General features: G+C 48.3%; 1 protein-coding gene across 2 annotated transcripts; it reads right to left on the bottom strand.

Annotated features, from left to right (window-relative positions):
- Positions 1-2,350: 2,350 nt before the first annotated feature.
- LOC142834151 (DNA fragmentation factor subunit beta-like) lies at positions 2,351-9,974 on the bottom strand. Of its 2 annotated transcripts, XR_012907508.1 has the most exons (3): positions 9,802-9,974; positions 7,721-8,778; positions 2,351-2,374 (listed from the first exon to the last, which is right to left on the bottom strand). XR_012907508.1 is itself a non-coding variant. In XM_075946300.1 (2 exons), the coding sequence occupies exons 1-2, from the start codon at positions 9,955-9,957 to the stop codon at positions 8,638-8,640; spliced, it is 297 nt and encodes a 98-aa protein (XP_075802415.1). In that variant the 5' UTR covers positions 9,958-9,974; the 3' UTR covers positions 7,712-8,637. The 2 variants fall into 2 exon arrangements, 1 of the variants encoding a protein (XP_075802415.1); XM_075946300.1 differs by lacking the exon at positions 2,351-2,374 and having other exon boundaries at positions 7,712-8,778.
- Between the last annotated feature and the right edge of the window lie 5,467 nt (positions 9,975-15,441).

Raw genomic sequence — 15,441 nt, 5'->3', positions numbered from 1 at the left:
GGTGGTTCTGTGGGCACCTGTGTAAACGGGAGTCACTCTGGTGTAGTGAGGAGGAGCGGCTGGCTACCTTCCTGGCACCCGGCCACCGGCACGGCTAGCTTTATACACGAAATAATTACACGGAAACTGTATTCTTTTAAACACCGCCTGGCCCATTAGTTTTAACCTCTTATTGGCTAGCTCTTACATATTGATCTAACCCATTTCTAATATCTCTGTAACACCACGAGGTGTCTTACCAGGGAAGATCTTAACCTGCGTCTGTGTCCGGTGGGAGAATCATGGGACTGCCTGACTCGGCTTCTTTCTCCCAGCATTCTGTTCTGTTTACTCTGCCTATCTAAGCTGCTGTCCTATCAAAAGGGCCAAGGCAGTTTCTTTATTTAACCAATGAAATTAACATGAAACAGAAGACTTTCCCCATCACTCTGTGCCAAGAAGCACTCCCACGTGGGGCTCGGTTTTGTTGAATGACCATGTGAGCCGCCTGGCCTTGCATTCTTTCTAGTATGTTAAGCAGTACCCACAATTCAAGTTTGCAAAGTAAGACAATGGCATTGCTAGCACCAAACTCTGCTACACTGACCATGCCTGCCCACAGCCATGTCAGTGTTGGGCCGGTGCCACCGGTCTGTGAAGCACAGTGCTGGGCTTCTCTGGTGATTTATCCACAAGCCCCATCCATTCCACTGCCTCTGCCCTTCTGGGATATTCCCAGCTTAGGTTCCTTAATCTTCAAGATCCTCCCGCCTGTTACACCTGTATTAGGGTTTCTGCTGCTGCGATAAAGCACCAGCCAAAAGCAGCGTGGGGAGGAAAGGATTTATTTCATCTCAAACTATACAGTTCATCATGAAGGGGTCAGGACAGTCCCTCAAGGCAGGAACGGATGCAGAGCCCATGGGGGGCTGTTGTTTACTGACTTCTTCAGCCTGCTTCCTTATACAGTCCAGGACCACTGGCCTAGGGGTGGCACTGCCCACTGTGAGCTGGGCCCTCCCACACCAATCATTAACCAAGAAAATGCTTCGCAGCCTTTATATATATAAAATATATATATATTTTATTAGACATACATGCAGGCAAAACACCAATGCTATCTGAGGGTGTCAGATCTTGGAGTTACAGACAGCTGTTAACAACCATGTGGGTGGTAGGAATTGAACCTGAGTCCTCTGGAAGAGCAGTCAGCACTCTTAACCATAGAGCCATCTCTCCAGCCCCCACTTCGCAGCAGAATAGAGAAGCGTGGTACCCACGCTGGTGGAAGCCGTCCAGGATGGGAGGAAGGTGAACTGGGAGTACTTCTACAGCCTGCTCTTCACGGCCGAGAACCTGAAGCTGGTGCACAGCGCCTGCCACAAGAAGACCATGCACAAGCTGCAGTGTGACCGTAGTAAGATCTACCGGCCCCAGGCAGGATCCAAGAAGAAGCGGCCTGCTCGCAAGCGCCCGCAGGTGACACACGCCAGGCCCTCTGGGGTGATGCAGTGGTGATGGGGCTATTACCCTTTCATTTTGTCACTCTAGAAGCCCCAGCCTGAGTTTTCTTTTTAAAAGCAAGTATATTTTATATCTTTTATAATGTTTATATATCTTTACATTTTTAATACATTAAAGATATTTTGAAAAATAGACGTGTCTAAAAAGTGTGCACGTATCCGTATCGAGAAAGGTGGGGCCAAGGGCACAATAACAGCAGCCGTTGATGGACCCATTGCCCCGGCTGAGTCCGTCTTCACAGCCGTGCGCAGCAGTGCCTCAGGACAGCGTGGTGGAGCTTTCTGAGCACCCGCTGCCTGTCTTACAGTCACGGACGCACACTGTTCACAATGTGTGGTCTTCCATGTTTCTGAGGGCTGTCCTTTCCATAGGGGCCGGGTGTTGGCGCTGGTGACCTCGTGGTCAATTCTGTGTTCAACTGACAGTGTGTTCTCTTGGAGATGCCATCCAGAGATCTTCAGACTCGCTGCGCCGTCTGCTGAACACGACAGGGGAAGACCCACACTACATCTCGGCGGCGTCCTCATCCTTGTCCTCTTTGGCTCTGAAATGCATTTTTTCTGAACTCTCGTCTGCTCATGGAAGGACAAGATGAAGAGGCTGGTGGCAGATCCTTAGAGGGAAGAAAACATGACTTCAGTCTTGAGTGGCACTGCCTGGGCACCAGATCCAAACCTGACCACGGTCTGCTCTGGGCCTTGCAAGTCTGTCCAGGCACTGGGCCCTTGGTAAGAAGGACGCTATCCTACAGACTAGGGGCAGCAACAGAAACATGGCTGCATGCTCACAAAACCACAGCTCTGACTTCTTAACCTGTTCACTATCCAAGATACACCCAGGGGGCTCCCCGGATCACGTGCAGTGGTCCTTCCTGCAACCAGGTTGAACTTATAGTTGGGTCTCACACTGGCAGGTGATAATGGTTGGAAGTTAAGAACTTTCTCTGGGTGGTCTGCTCCTATTAAGCTTATCATGGTTGGTTGAGTCCTACAGTGACGCCTCAGACCTGGTGGCCCAGGCCTAGCTCTGCCAGCTGCGGGTCCTGGCTTCATTGTGGGCCTCAGCAGGAGCCTAGCGGGTTAGATGCATTTTCAGGAAACAGTTTTTGAGTTTGACCCCAAGACCCACTAGGTATCCTGTGACCACATTGACGCTCCCTCACGAGACTGACTCATTCTCTCTCAAAATAAATAATGTAAAAAATAATAAAGATCTTGAAATACAAATGAAATCTTTGGTCTCAGCCTCTGGTCTTGCTGGGTGGCTGGGACTGAGTGTAATGGTTTAAGTAAAACGCTGCAGGTTCCCGAGTGGTGACAGTGGGCAACGGGCCACGAGACCATGCTGCAGGTCCCTGAGCAGCGGCAGGCAGCAGGACCAGAGACCACGGTGGACCACGAAGGCAGCCAGTTCCAGGTAGGGAGCTGCATGCTGGGTGAGGGACTGAGACGGATAGGCAGCCATGCAGAGTGAGGTTGTAGTTATGGAGGGGAAAGGGGGAAGGGGCGAAGGGAGAAGAGCAGAGAGAAATAGGGGGAGGGGGGATTGGGGCGTAGTTTTCTCCAAACTGCTTCCTACTGTTTATTGGCCGAAGTGTTTTTAGGGTTCATGAAGACCTTTTGGGGACTTGTTCCATCACATCACGTAGCCTGGAAGGAATCCACAGGTTCTTCTATGGAAACAAAAGCAGAACCTCTTTTCCAAAGTAACATATCCTTAGACTCAAATTTTGAAGTCAAGACAACTTTAAAATATATGTTAGTTTAGGTTAGCAGCCCCCAGAAACAAATGTCTCTCTGCAGGCAAAAAATTCAAAGAAAACACAATGATATACATAGTCCAGATTCTCTATGTATTTTTCATCTTTGTGTGGCTTATTTTTCTTTACTCCTTTAATCTATGATTGTCTGTACTCTTTTATATTACTTTAACTGTCTCTTTAAAGACTTTACTTCTTTTTATAACTGTCTATACTTTTTTTCCTCTCCCAAGCCTTCGTACATTTTTTTACATGTTGTGTCTTGTTTAGAGGTTTTTAATGTCTGAATCTGTCCTATTGTGCATCTGTAATCCTTTTCTGACAAGAAGCATTTAAAAATAGTAAGCAATGTGGTTGTCGCAGCCTTGGATGCCAGCTCCACCTCTCTTGGCCTTTCAATATGACAGAGGTACATTTACTGCCAGTTCTGGGACTGCTGGGTGGGAGCCATGCTTACCACCTCAACTCTTGGAAGCACCATGTGGCACATAAATCTTTTCTGTCTTAGTTAAAGCTAAATCTGCTATGCGGCATGCTGCGTGGCCTCCAAATGTCTCCGTGTATGGTGGCAGTTGTTCCCATGTAGAAGGATCAGCTTACACATCATCTTCCTGTACTCTAACTTAGTTTCCTCTCCCATGTCTATAGCTAAGATACTCAGGAGGTCTCCCATGGTCAAATCTTTTCTCTATTGACCTGGAAGGAATCATCAGACTTTTGATTCCCGTGGAAACAAAAGCATAACTCCTCCCAAAAATAAAACATTTTGGACTTCCATTTTAAAGTGAAGGTATTCCTAATGTATATAGGTTGGTTTAATTCAGCAGTCCCTTCCATAATCCTATGTCTCTCAGCAACTGTTGTTTGTTCATTAGCATTCAAAAACTTCAAAATTAACAAAGCACCGTTTAAGGTCCAAACTCCTTGTGTTATAATATTTTCCATCTTTACATGGCTTATTCTTTTTTAAATTACTTTACTTCTATATTTAAAGACTTTGCTATTTTTAAACTTTTTTTAATGATTGTCTATATCCTTTTTCTTTTTTTCTTAAGCCTATGCATATTGTTAAAGACATTGTATCCTGTTTAGAGTTTTTTTTTCTGTGTGAATATATACCACCATGATTGGTTTAATACAGAAGCTGACTGGCCTATATCTAGACAGGATAAGGTAGGTGGAAGAACCAAACTAAGAGGACATTAGGAAGTAGGTGGCAGTCAAAGGGGCATGAGGAGAGAAGCAAAATGAATTTGCCATGCTGAAAGAAGGTACTGCCACCTGGCAGAGGGTAGACAAAAAAATATGGATTATGCCAGCCTGCCTGCAGGCTGTGCCCACCCCTACCACACACTAAACTCTGCCTCTCCAAGACCCACTCTGCTTCCCAACCCCATGCACCTGAAATCCTCCCCCTGGCCAACCCTCCCTCTCAACCCCAGCAGACTACATAGGCACAGGTGCTGACCACAGTAGTTGGAAGAACAGGCACAGGCCCAAACCACACCAGTTGGAAGAAAAGATGAGTAAACGCCACTGTAAGAATACATTCAACAACCAAAAGCCATGTGGCACCACCAGAACCCAGTGATCCTACAACAGTAAGACCTGAACATACCTATGCAACTGAAACACAAGAAAATGAATTTAATTAGTTTATGAAGATGATAGAGGCTCTTAAAGAGGGGATGAAAATTTTTCTTAAAGAAATCGAGGAAAAGACAAGCAAAAATTTGGAAGAAATAACTCCCTTAAAGGAAGCAAAGAAAAAAAATAAAAAGAGGTGAATGAAACAGTTCAAGATTTCAAAACTGAAACAGAAACAAGAAAACACAAATTGAGGGAATTCTGGTAGTGGAAAATCTGGGGAAGTGAACAGGAGCTACAGATGCCAACATTACCAACAAAATACAAGAGATGGAAGAGAGAATCTCAGGCATTGAAAATACGATAGAGGGGGCTGGAGAGATGGCTCAGTGGTTAAGAGCATTGCCTGCTCTTCCAAAGGTCCTGAGTTCAATTCCCAGCAACCACATGGTGGCTCACAACCATCTGTAATGAGGTCTGGTGCCCTCTTCTGGCCTGCAGGCATACATGCAGACAGAATACTGTATACATAATAAATAAATAAATATTAAAAAAAAAAAGAAAATACGATAGAGGAAATAGCTTCATCAGGCAAAGAAAATGTTAAATTCAATAAATTCCTGACACAAACCACCCAGAAAATCTGGGACACCATGAAATAGGGATAGTAGAAGGATTCCAGCTCAAAGGCATAGAACACATATTCAATAAAATTATAGGAGAGGGGGCCTGCTCTTCCAAAGGTCCTGAGTTCAATTCCCGGCAACCACATGGTGGCTCACAACCATCTGTAATGAGGTCTGGTGCCCTCTTCTGTCCTGCAGACATACGCACAGACAGAATATTGTATAAATAATAAATAAATAAATATTTAAAAAAAATTATAGGAGAAAACATTTCCAAACTGAAGAAGGACATGTTTATAAAGGTACAAGAAGCTTGCAGAACATCAAATAGGCTGGACAAAAAAAATCCCCTTGTCACATAATAATGAAAACACTAAACACTCAGAATAAAGAATTTTAAGAGCTGCAAAGGAAAAAGGCCAAGTAATGTATAAAGGCAGACCTATCAGAATTACACCTGACTTCTCAATGGAGACTCTAAAAGCCAGAAGATTCTGGACAGACATTTTACAGACACTAAGGGACCATGAATGCCATCCCAGACTACTATACCCAACAAAATTTTCAATCACCGTAGATAGAGAAAACAAGCTATTTCATGACAAAACCAGATTTAAACAACATCTATCCATAAATCTAGTGCTACAGAAATTACTAGAAGGAAAATTCCAACCCAAGAGAGGCAGTTACATCTACAAAAACACAGACAAATGATAATTTCACAGCAGCAAAACTCAAAGAAGGGAAATCCAAACACTACCACCACCACCACCAAACCCAAAAATTAACAGGAATCCACAATCACTGGTCAATAACAACTTAATATCAAGGAATTCAATTCACCAATAAAAAACACAGGCTAACAGAATGGGTATGAAAACAGGATCCATCCTTCTGCTGTATGCAAGAAACACACCTCAACTTCAAAGACAGACATTACCTTGGAACCAGTCTTCACTGAAAAGAGAATGCTGACTGGCAGCAGCTCCCATGAGCAGGCACCAGGGATCAATGTGATCAGCCTCCACCAGGGAGAGCAGAAGGGACCTAGATGCCTGTGATCCCAGACCCAGTGTGAGACAGTCACCCTGCACTCGCTCAGTGGTAGATGTTCTAGGAGGGAGTTCACCCAGGCCCTCCTTAAGAAGCACTAGGGTCACTCATTCGCCAGCCCTTAGCAGGAGCAGGGAGATGCAGGAGGCAGTGAGCAGAGAAGTGGACGGCCTAAGTAGGTACTAAGATGAAAACAAGCATCCGTGCAGGCTTACAGCCAGGCAGGACAGCACTCAAAACACAGCCCTGCAAGAGTAACAGGCGGGTCCAGGCTACACAGTGAGACCAGGACCACAGGTACAGCAAACAGAAAATGAGACGAACCCAGTCACACTTATTCATGCTGAGCAGCCCCTTGGAGGAGGGACCCGTGCAGGACAAAAGGCAGTTAATGTGCCAACTGGAGACCTCCTCTTTGATGGCAACAGAAACCGAGTCGGGGGAGCGTGAGGCAAAGAGCTGAGTGGGCGTAGGAGTCGCAACCTTCAGGTACCAGAGCAGAATGAGGGAACAGCCCTGAGACTCCGAGACCTGCCAACAATCACACTGACCCCAAAACACTAAGGTCAGGTGCAGCCGGAGACACGTAGACTTCAGCATTTGTTAAAAGACAAAAGAGAGAAACTGGAAAACAAGGAGAAACCCTAAGAGGAGTGCAAAGTAGGAATAAAAATAACAGCAAAACACCCTGCAGTTAAGCATAGGGCAAACGCAGCTGCAGGCAATGGGGAGCAAACAGAGGCCCCTGCACCTGCAGGAGGAATGGCAGGATCTGTGCAGACTCTGGGCCTGCAGTCAGGATCCTGACAACAGTGTCTCAGACCCTAAGAAAGGGGCCCAGTCTCCAAGGGCTCGCCAAGGCCACCCCATCCGGTTGTTATAAAAGACATCAGAAATGTGGCAAAACTATAGCAACAATGTCTCTCACAGACAGCCAGGAGAGAATCAGTGCCCGGGACAAAAAGTAAACTATGAGCAAAAGGAAGCAACATGAAAGAAAGCCATGAATGGCAAAGAGGCCTCAGCCTTCCCAGGAGCCAGGAAACACAGAAGCCGCAGAGTGGGTGCTCTCCTCAGTCAGGGAAATGCAAAGAGGCACAGTGATACCTGTGGTGGCGAGGACATAGAGCAACTTGCAAGCATGTGAGCTGGAACATTCAGAGAAGGCTGGAGATACTCGGAAGGGGAACACCAGTATCGATTTCCCAAGGAGTCTGGAGGTCAGAGCCAGGGCACTCTTTCTCATGGAGAGTCCACACCAGACCCCCGGAGGCCCTCTTGATGCTGGGTGGGGTCCAAATCTGCATTGCTCGCCAGCTGTGGATGCAGCCGGTCCACAGATCAGAAGGACAGGGATGGAACTGGGAGACAGTTTCATTCCAGGGTTAGGTAACGGCCTAAATGCCCAGGAGGGAACTAATGTGGGCTAGTCTGCAAACAGTGAAGGAGTCTGCTGTGCACTGAGTTGTGTGGACAGAGCACCGTGGAGCCAGAGAGCAGCACAGCCATGGAAGTCCACACTTGCTGGCAAAGGTGTACAACAGGCATTAACGGGGCATGTTTCAGGAGAGTGGTTTTCTGTGGCAACAGGGCAGGGGCACTGAGTACTGAGGGATAAAGGGGCCCTCAAATAAAACTCACTCTTTATATATGTTTCATAGTTTTGACTCCAAGTGTCAGGTAGCCATTTGTGGACACTTGGAGCACTTTGCCTTCACAAAGCAAGGTCAAGGGTAGTTACAGTCAAGAGCTGTAAGAATATGTCCTGCCCTGCCCTGCCCTGGTTAGGAGTGGCTGCAGCTTGCCCAGCTGCGATACCATCCTACTGGCCCTGACCTCCCACAACACAGCCCAAAAGCAGACTCCTGGTTCAAACACAGAGCACCCACTCTCTTAGAATCCACCACTGGGTCATGAGGAGCCAGGCCACCAGATCCTCTCACAGATGGGGGTGGGAGGGGGCGGGACAGTTTAGCACTGGGCACTGACAGCTGGAAGGTCAGGAGCATTGCTCCAGACGCTCCTTCCATAAGCGCTTGGGGTCTGTCCCTGGGCCTGAAGCACACAGGTGTAATGGACCAGACTTGAGCTGCCTGAGCAGATGCTGGGTTAGTTCTGGTTAGTGAACTGGTATCTCAGTGACAGGCACATATGATCCAGGTTCCAGGTGCTGAAGAGGATCCGGCTCTCCCTGTTGCCATAGGGGTTGATGGAGTGTTTGGAAAGACAGCTCTCCAGGTCAAAGGGGCCCTGCAGGGACCAAGGCAGGGGTTGGAAAGGCAGAGGGAGGTACGTTACTGTCCTCCTCCAAGCCAACAAGCTTGCGAAGGCGCAGGCCCCACAAGGCGTTCAATCCACGAACCAACATTTGAACCAGGCAGTGATCCCCAGCACTAAGAGGCAGAGGTGAAGGACAGGGGGATGGCTCAGCAGAAAGAGCACTTTCCACGCAAGCCTGAGAACCACGTTTGGATCCTGAAGTCACGTAAAAGCCAGGTGTGGTCTGTCCTCTCACTACACCCATGCCGTGGCATGTGCACACTCCCACACAAACACTACACACATATACATAAAAGGAAATAAATATTAAGTCAGCCTCAGCTACATAGTGACCTTAAGTCTAGCCTCAACTACATATTAAGACCTCATTTTAAAAAACAAAAGTGTTTGCTCTTCTTTGGAGATTGAAAATTCTCTCTTTGTGGGGTGGAGAGACGGTTCAGAGGTTCCTGCCTGTTCTTTTAGAGGACCAAGGTTTGATTCCCAGCACCCATATGTGGCTCACACCCATCTGTAACCTCAGTTCCAGGGGATTTGACAACCTCTTCTGGTCTCCACAGGCACCAAGCACACATGGGCACAGACATATACACAGGCAAAACACTCATATTCAAAAAACTAAGCCTAATTTTTTAAAATGCTGTCTTTGGAATTCTACCTGCCCCTAACATTCCATTGCCCCTGATCTTAATATTCTGAGTTTTCAAAAGATGAAGGCATTTCTGTCCCTGATACTAGAGAATCATCCTTCGCTAGGTGCCTCTACAGATCCACACAGGAGCAGATCTGTTATTCCCAACATGTTCCTGCACGACTACGGTGCCATATACTAACAATTGTACACCCCAACAATTGCACACCACCATCCCTGCCTCCTCCCGCACTTTGAACTTGAGGGCTGCCAGCACCTACTCTTAGGCCAGCTGCTGAATGTCCTACCCACCTCTCACCCCCAGTAGGCAGTGACCCCAGAATGAAGGGCACAGAGCTCACCTGGCAGGAGAACCAGCCTTCCGGAGTACAGAGCCGTTCACTGGCCTCTGCCCCTCGGTCAAAGTAGCTGCCATTGTACTTCTGGGATTTGAGCTTCTGGCACATGGAGCTGAGGACCCGCTCGAATTCTTCTCGAGCGAGCGGCTGCAGCTGCATCCACCGCAGAGGTGTGAGCACTCACCTGTGAGAGTGAGCCAGAGGCATCGCTGAGCCCGTGGCCTGCCTGTGGCCTGCCCGTGCCCGAAAGCCTGTCTTCAATCACCAAACTACGCCACGCATCGGCTGTCAGGAGCCAGCCTACGCCTAGTTCTACAATCAGAGTGTCTGATCACTGCTCAGCTATCACATCATGGCCATTCGGGGGGGCCGTGAAGTGGAATCAACAATGCTCCCATTAGGCTGGGAGAACGAAACAAGAACAGGCCAGGCAGAGAGGTTCACATCTGTAATCCTAGCACTTGGGAGGCTGAGGTGGGAGGATCCAAAGGCCAGCCTGCTCTACAGAGCAAGATCCCATGGTGAGGGCGGGGAGTGGGGGTGGGAGTGAATTAAGATCCCATAGTCAGCAGGAGGAGCATTCCCTCTGTGATAAGGCGAGCAGCACCCACAAGGGTCCCCCCCCCCCGTCCATGCAGCCAGAGGGTCAGTACTAGGATCAGTCAGGGCACCGACGATGTTAGGTCATGTGGGGACAATCACCAAGGAAGGCCACATGAAGTACAAAACACTGGACACCATACATCGGCAGCTGTGACACACTGAGCGGGTTGAGGTAAATATGGGGAGTACGGGGACAGCACACAGCCATGTAAGGGCTCCTGCAGCACTTTCTACCTGCCAATCAATGTGGAGCCTGACATGCAAATGAGCAGCAAAGGCCAAGCTGACCTCACTGTGTGAGAGAGAGGGGAAAGGGAAAGGCTTAAAAACAAAGAAAGTGCAGGGGGCTCTGTCAGGTTTTCCCCATAGACACCCAGCTCGAGCTACACCACGAGATAAGAAGATTTCGGAGGAGGGTGTGCACGGAGGAAGAAAGCAGCCTTAGGATCTACTTTTAACCAAGAAGCTCAGGGGTAGGAACCCAAGCAGATGCTGGGTTAGTTCTGGTTAGTGAACTGGAATCTTGGTGACAGACACTGACATATGATCCATGTTCTGGGTGCTGAAGAGGATGCTGTAAAGACAGACAGATGGAGAAGCCCCAGGTCTGTGCCACTAGCCAACTGCTGGGCTCTGTGTGGTGTTTCAGTAGCATCTGCATCCCCTGCTGGTCCAAAGGCTGTAAAAGGCACAAGAGGGACTCACTTGCCAATACTGTAACATCTCCAGACCCACAGCGAGAGCTTGGTAATGCAGGGAAATGAAGAATTCTGCCACCACAGCCTGTGGATGAACACATAGCTCCAAACAGAAGCCCACAACACCCTCAGTCTTTGGGGGATGTCTGTTACCTGAGGTCACTGTCTGGACCAGGGGTGTTCAGGTCCTGGTTCTATAATCAAAGAATTACAGAATAGAATACAGAACGGAAAGTTGTAAAAAACATTATCCAAGAGCAAAGTCGGGGTCATTCACTTTTCTGGCTACTTGGAAAAGCCTAGAAGGAGAGCCCTAACCACCACTCCCTGCTCACTAGAAGGGCTACCATCTCTAGAAAGAGAGAAAATCATAGCAGGACATGCACTGAGAAAGATTCTTCTACAGTTTTGATGGAGGTTAAAAGGCGTGTAGCTGAAACTAACCAACCAGGTAGCACTATGCTTCTAGAAAAATCCCCAAGAAATGTCGTCCGGGAAACAGTAGCAGCTGTGGGGTGAGATGCTAAGGAATGGGTAGAGACATTCTGCCAAATAGTGTGAAAGTCAGAGCCAATCCCACCCGAGCACGGAGGCACCAGTGCGGGTCTAGATGACAAGAGTTATTTCTCATTTAGAGCTGGCGATATTCTTGGACATGAAGCTGCCCTTTTCGCTAAAGTTCTGACATATTTCATCACGTAAATCATTGCCATGCCTCCCTTTCACAATAAATGGATGATATGCAAACTAATGAATGAAAAAGAAACCGTGTGGGTCAGATACACTACAAAGAGAGCCACGAGCCCCTCGGGTTAAGCAATTCAAGAGACCCAGGCGACTGTCTGGAGCCTCCCTTTAGGAGCTCTGAAAGGAGGAGTTTTGTTGGTAAGGGGTGTCCTAGGGGCGGTGTTGCAGAATATCCCTTTACACTGTGTGAAGATGTGGCACTATGATTGGTTTAATAAAGAGCTGAATGGCCAATAGCTAGGCAGGAAGCTGTTAGGTGGGACTTCTGGGGACAGAGAGGACTAGGAGAGGAAGAAAGGCGGGGTCACCAGCCAGACATGGAGAAAGCAGCATGAACATTGTGGAGAAATGAGGTAACAAACCACGCAGCTGACCACAGATGAAAATACATGAGTTCATTCAAGTTATAAGAGCTAGTGGGTCAAGCCTAAGCAAAGGCTGAGCTTTCATAATTAATAATAAGTCTCCATGGCATTATTTGGGACCTGGTGGTACAGAGAAAGACTTGCTACATATGGTGTCTGATGTCCAAACATAGGGTCTGAGAAAGCTAAGAAAAGTTCTTGACAAGGAGCTGGATGTAGCTTCTAGCCCTGCAGTCTCTCAGGCAGGTTGGTGCTTGGCAGCACACAGGGATGTGGCTACCAGCTCTGCCTACTGCCAGCACCATGCACCGGTGCCATGTCTGGTTTAAGATTGTGTCATGCTATCAGAGAACACTGCAGTTGCTCAGTAAAGACAGATTCAGACAGGACAAAAACCTCTGAACAGGCAGAGTATCTTAGACACTAAAATGTACTTAGACACTAAAGGAAAAGAAAATGGATATAGACAGTCATAGAAAAAATTAAATATTTTTAGAATAATGAAGTCTTTAAAGAGAGAATAAAGTAATATGGAAATATAAGCCACGTACGGATGGAAAATATTATAACACAGGGAGTTTGGGCCTTACGTGGTGCTTTGTTAACTTTGAATTTTTGTTTTGTTTTGTTTTTCGAGATAGGGTTTCTCTGTAGCTTTGGAGCCTGTCCTGGTACTCGCTCTGTAGCCCAGGCTTGCCTCAAACTCACAGAGATCCACCTGCCTCTGCCTCCCGAGTGCTGGGGTTAAAGGCATGCGTCACCACTGCCTGGCAATTTTGAATTTTTTTTTTTTTGAACACTAATGAACAGAGAAGGACATTGACGTGTGCAAGTGCCTGCTGAACTCAACAGGCCCAGACACTTTAGGGGTGTCTTGGCTTTAAAGTGGAAGTTGGACAGTGCATTGGGGGATGGGTTATGCCTCTGTGTTTTCACACGAAACAAAAAGCCATGGTTCTTTTCAAAATTGATAAACATCAAATCTGATTGGGAGATAGCTCCTGAGGCCTGTCTGTCCAGGACCATTTGAAAAAAAAACCTCAAATGTGTAAGTGGGCACAGAGTGAATGTTTCTGTGGTATCCTGCTACTCCCTAAGGAGCTGGCTTTGCTGTTTTGAGTGGAAGAGACGTCAGGTTTCCCAAGAAACCCCCAATTAGCCCCCAGTTGCCTGGAGGAAACTTGCCATGTTTTTCTCTAAGCTGGGGACTCTTAGCCCCATCTGTGCAGGGTGCCAGGATCTCTAAGCCTCTTGCTTAGTCATTCTGCCAAGTGCTGGCAGTGGGATCTGAACTGAGTCCATGAGTATGGGAGAGCAGCCAGACCAAGGCAAAGGCAGAACTAGCTGGTTAATCTGGGCCTTTTGCAAGAAGTTTCACAAGTAAGTGGCCACCTTCAGTGAGGGTCCCTGAAGCAGAACCTTGGTGCTCTGAATCCACTGAACCATCTCCTCAGCTCTGAACTTAAAAATGTAAAGAGATAATTACCACATTTAAAAAATTTATTTATCTATTGTGTGTGTGTGTGTGTGTGCGCGCGCGTGTGCGTGCTCACGTGTGTGGGGACGCAGAGTTTGGTCACGAGAAGGGAACAGCCCGTGCAGCCTGTCTCTGCCCCTCTGCCCCTGACACTTAGCCCTCATCTTCAGGGAAAGGAGATGCCCGCCTGAGACGGCTAAGGAAACGGCCCCTGTGGGGAAGATTGAATCTATCCTGAAACAAGGCCGGCGGGATTTCCTACCCCTAAAAGACTTCGGAATCTGTATCTTGTACCTGGGAGACCCTGGGTAGCTGAGCATAGATAAAAACATGGACCACTGTTCCGCATGTTCTACCCAAAGCAGCTTGGAGTCACTTCACTGTTGGTTTCAGCACCCAGTGGAACCTTTGGTGGACTAGCCGGATGGGATGGAAATTTGGGGAGGGCCTGCAGGCCGAGAATGCACCCAAAGTGTGAGGGCCTCCCTCGGGAGCCTGAGGTGGAGCCTTCCTTCTCCAGGCCCAGGGTGGAGCATCCCCTTCTGAAGGTTTTCACGGGGATCTGCTGCTGCAAGGATGTGCAGAGGGGAGGGCTGGAATGCTCTTCCCTAGGATGTCTTCCTAGTCCTATGGCCTGCTGGCAGGGACGCCATTACCTGGGAACCTTGACCATGACCTCATTGGGTGTCTCATCTGCTGTCTCCTTCCTGCTTTGGCCCCAGGGTCTGTCACATAGACTTAGTCCCTGTGCTACCTCACAAGGCTGGCCTGTGCCCTCCCTCGCTCTTGTGTGCCCACCCGATTGCCTTCATCTGGCCCTCATGACCGCCCCCCACCTCCTGCTTACTTATTCTTTGCCTCTGTCAGAATTTCACTCACCATGAAGCTCATCACACAACTGCTTGCTCTTGAATGCCTTCTCCTTTTAAATCAGGGCCTCCTTTAAATTATGTTCCCCAAAGGGTAGCCAAGTAGATAGCAATTACTTCCTACCCTCCCCTGGACAGGAAGGCAACGGGGAGCTCCTGGGGAACCTGTAGGTGTCCTTACAGAATGTACAGACTGAGCTCTTGTCTGTCCTAGAACTAGCTCTTGTAGTTCGAGCTCACAGAGATCCACCTAGCTCTGCTTCCTGAGTGCTGGAATTAAAGGCGTGTGGCTCAGCCACTGCCCGGCTCAGCTGAGCAGATTAAGGAACACAGGGTGTCTGTTTGATGTTAGAGGAGGAGAGCAACGGACAGCTGAAGCTTGGAGAGTGAGAGCCTGCTGGGAATCAGCTTCACCAAGAAGAGTGAGCTGGGCAGAGGCAGTAAGTCCCGGCTGGCAGGGTGTGTGGGGTGTGGGAGCAGCCTTGGGCCTTGGCCACCTGTGCACATGAGTGGGCAGGGAGAAGCAGCTAGAGGGGAAAGGGTAGGAGTGAGCCTAGCCTAGCTCTAACTCTGTTCCTGGACCAGTAAAATTCTTTGCAGATGAAGGGTTCTTTAACTGCAATGGCTCCCTGATGCCAACGGGGATTTACTCTGTGGAAGCCCGCAGCTAAGGGCAAGCTAAGGGCAGCTTTGACGAGGATGGCAAGGACATACGTGAAGAGGGCCTTAGGCCTACAGGTTGGTGGTGCAGTTCATAAAGACATCAGCAGATGGTGGGTGAACGTGAGACCCTGGCAGGTACGTGCTCCTGAATGGGTGTTAAGGACCTGCAGTAAAACGAAGGTCAAGTCACGGAGACTGACCAGGATGGGGGTGGGACCACT

This window comes from Microtus pennsylvanicus, chromosome 13 (genome assembly GCF_037038515.1).
Source record: "Microtus pennsylvanicus isolate mMicPen1 chromosome 13, mMicPen1.hap1, whole genome shotgun sequence".
NCBI classification, from domain to species: Eukaryota; Metazoa; Chordata; class Mammalia; order Rodentia; family Cricetidae; genus Microtus; species Microtus pennsylvanicus.
Note: the sequence above shows the minus strand (reverse complement) of the source record. Positions and strands in the feature narration are given on the sequence as shown.

What these genes read in the sequence shown, in the direction of transcription:
- LOC142834151 (XM_075946300.1), bottom strand. Translation starts at nt 9,957, where the DNA reads ATGCAGCTGCAGCCGCTCGCTCGAGAAGAATTCGAGCGGGTCCTCAGC. An exon ending in AAGGCTGGTTCTCCTGCCAG is followed by an intron (nt 8,779 to 9,801) that starts GTGAGCTCTGTG and finishes TGGTCCCTGCAG; the next exon opens with GGCCCCTTTGACCTGGAGAG.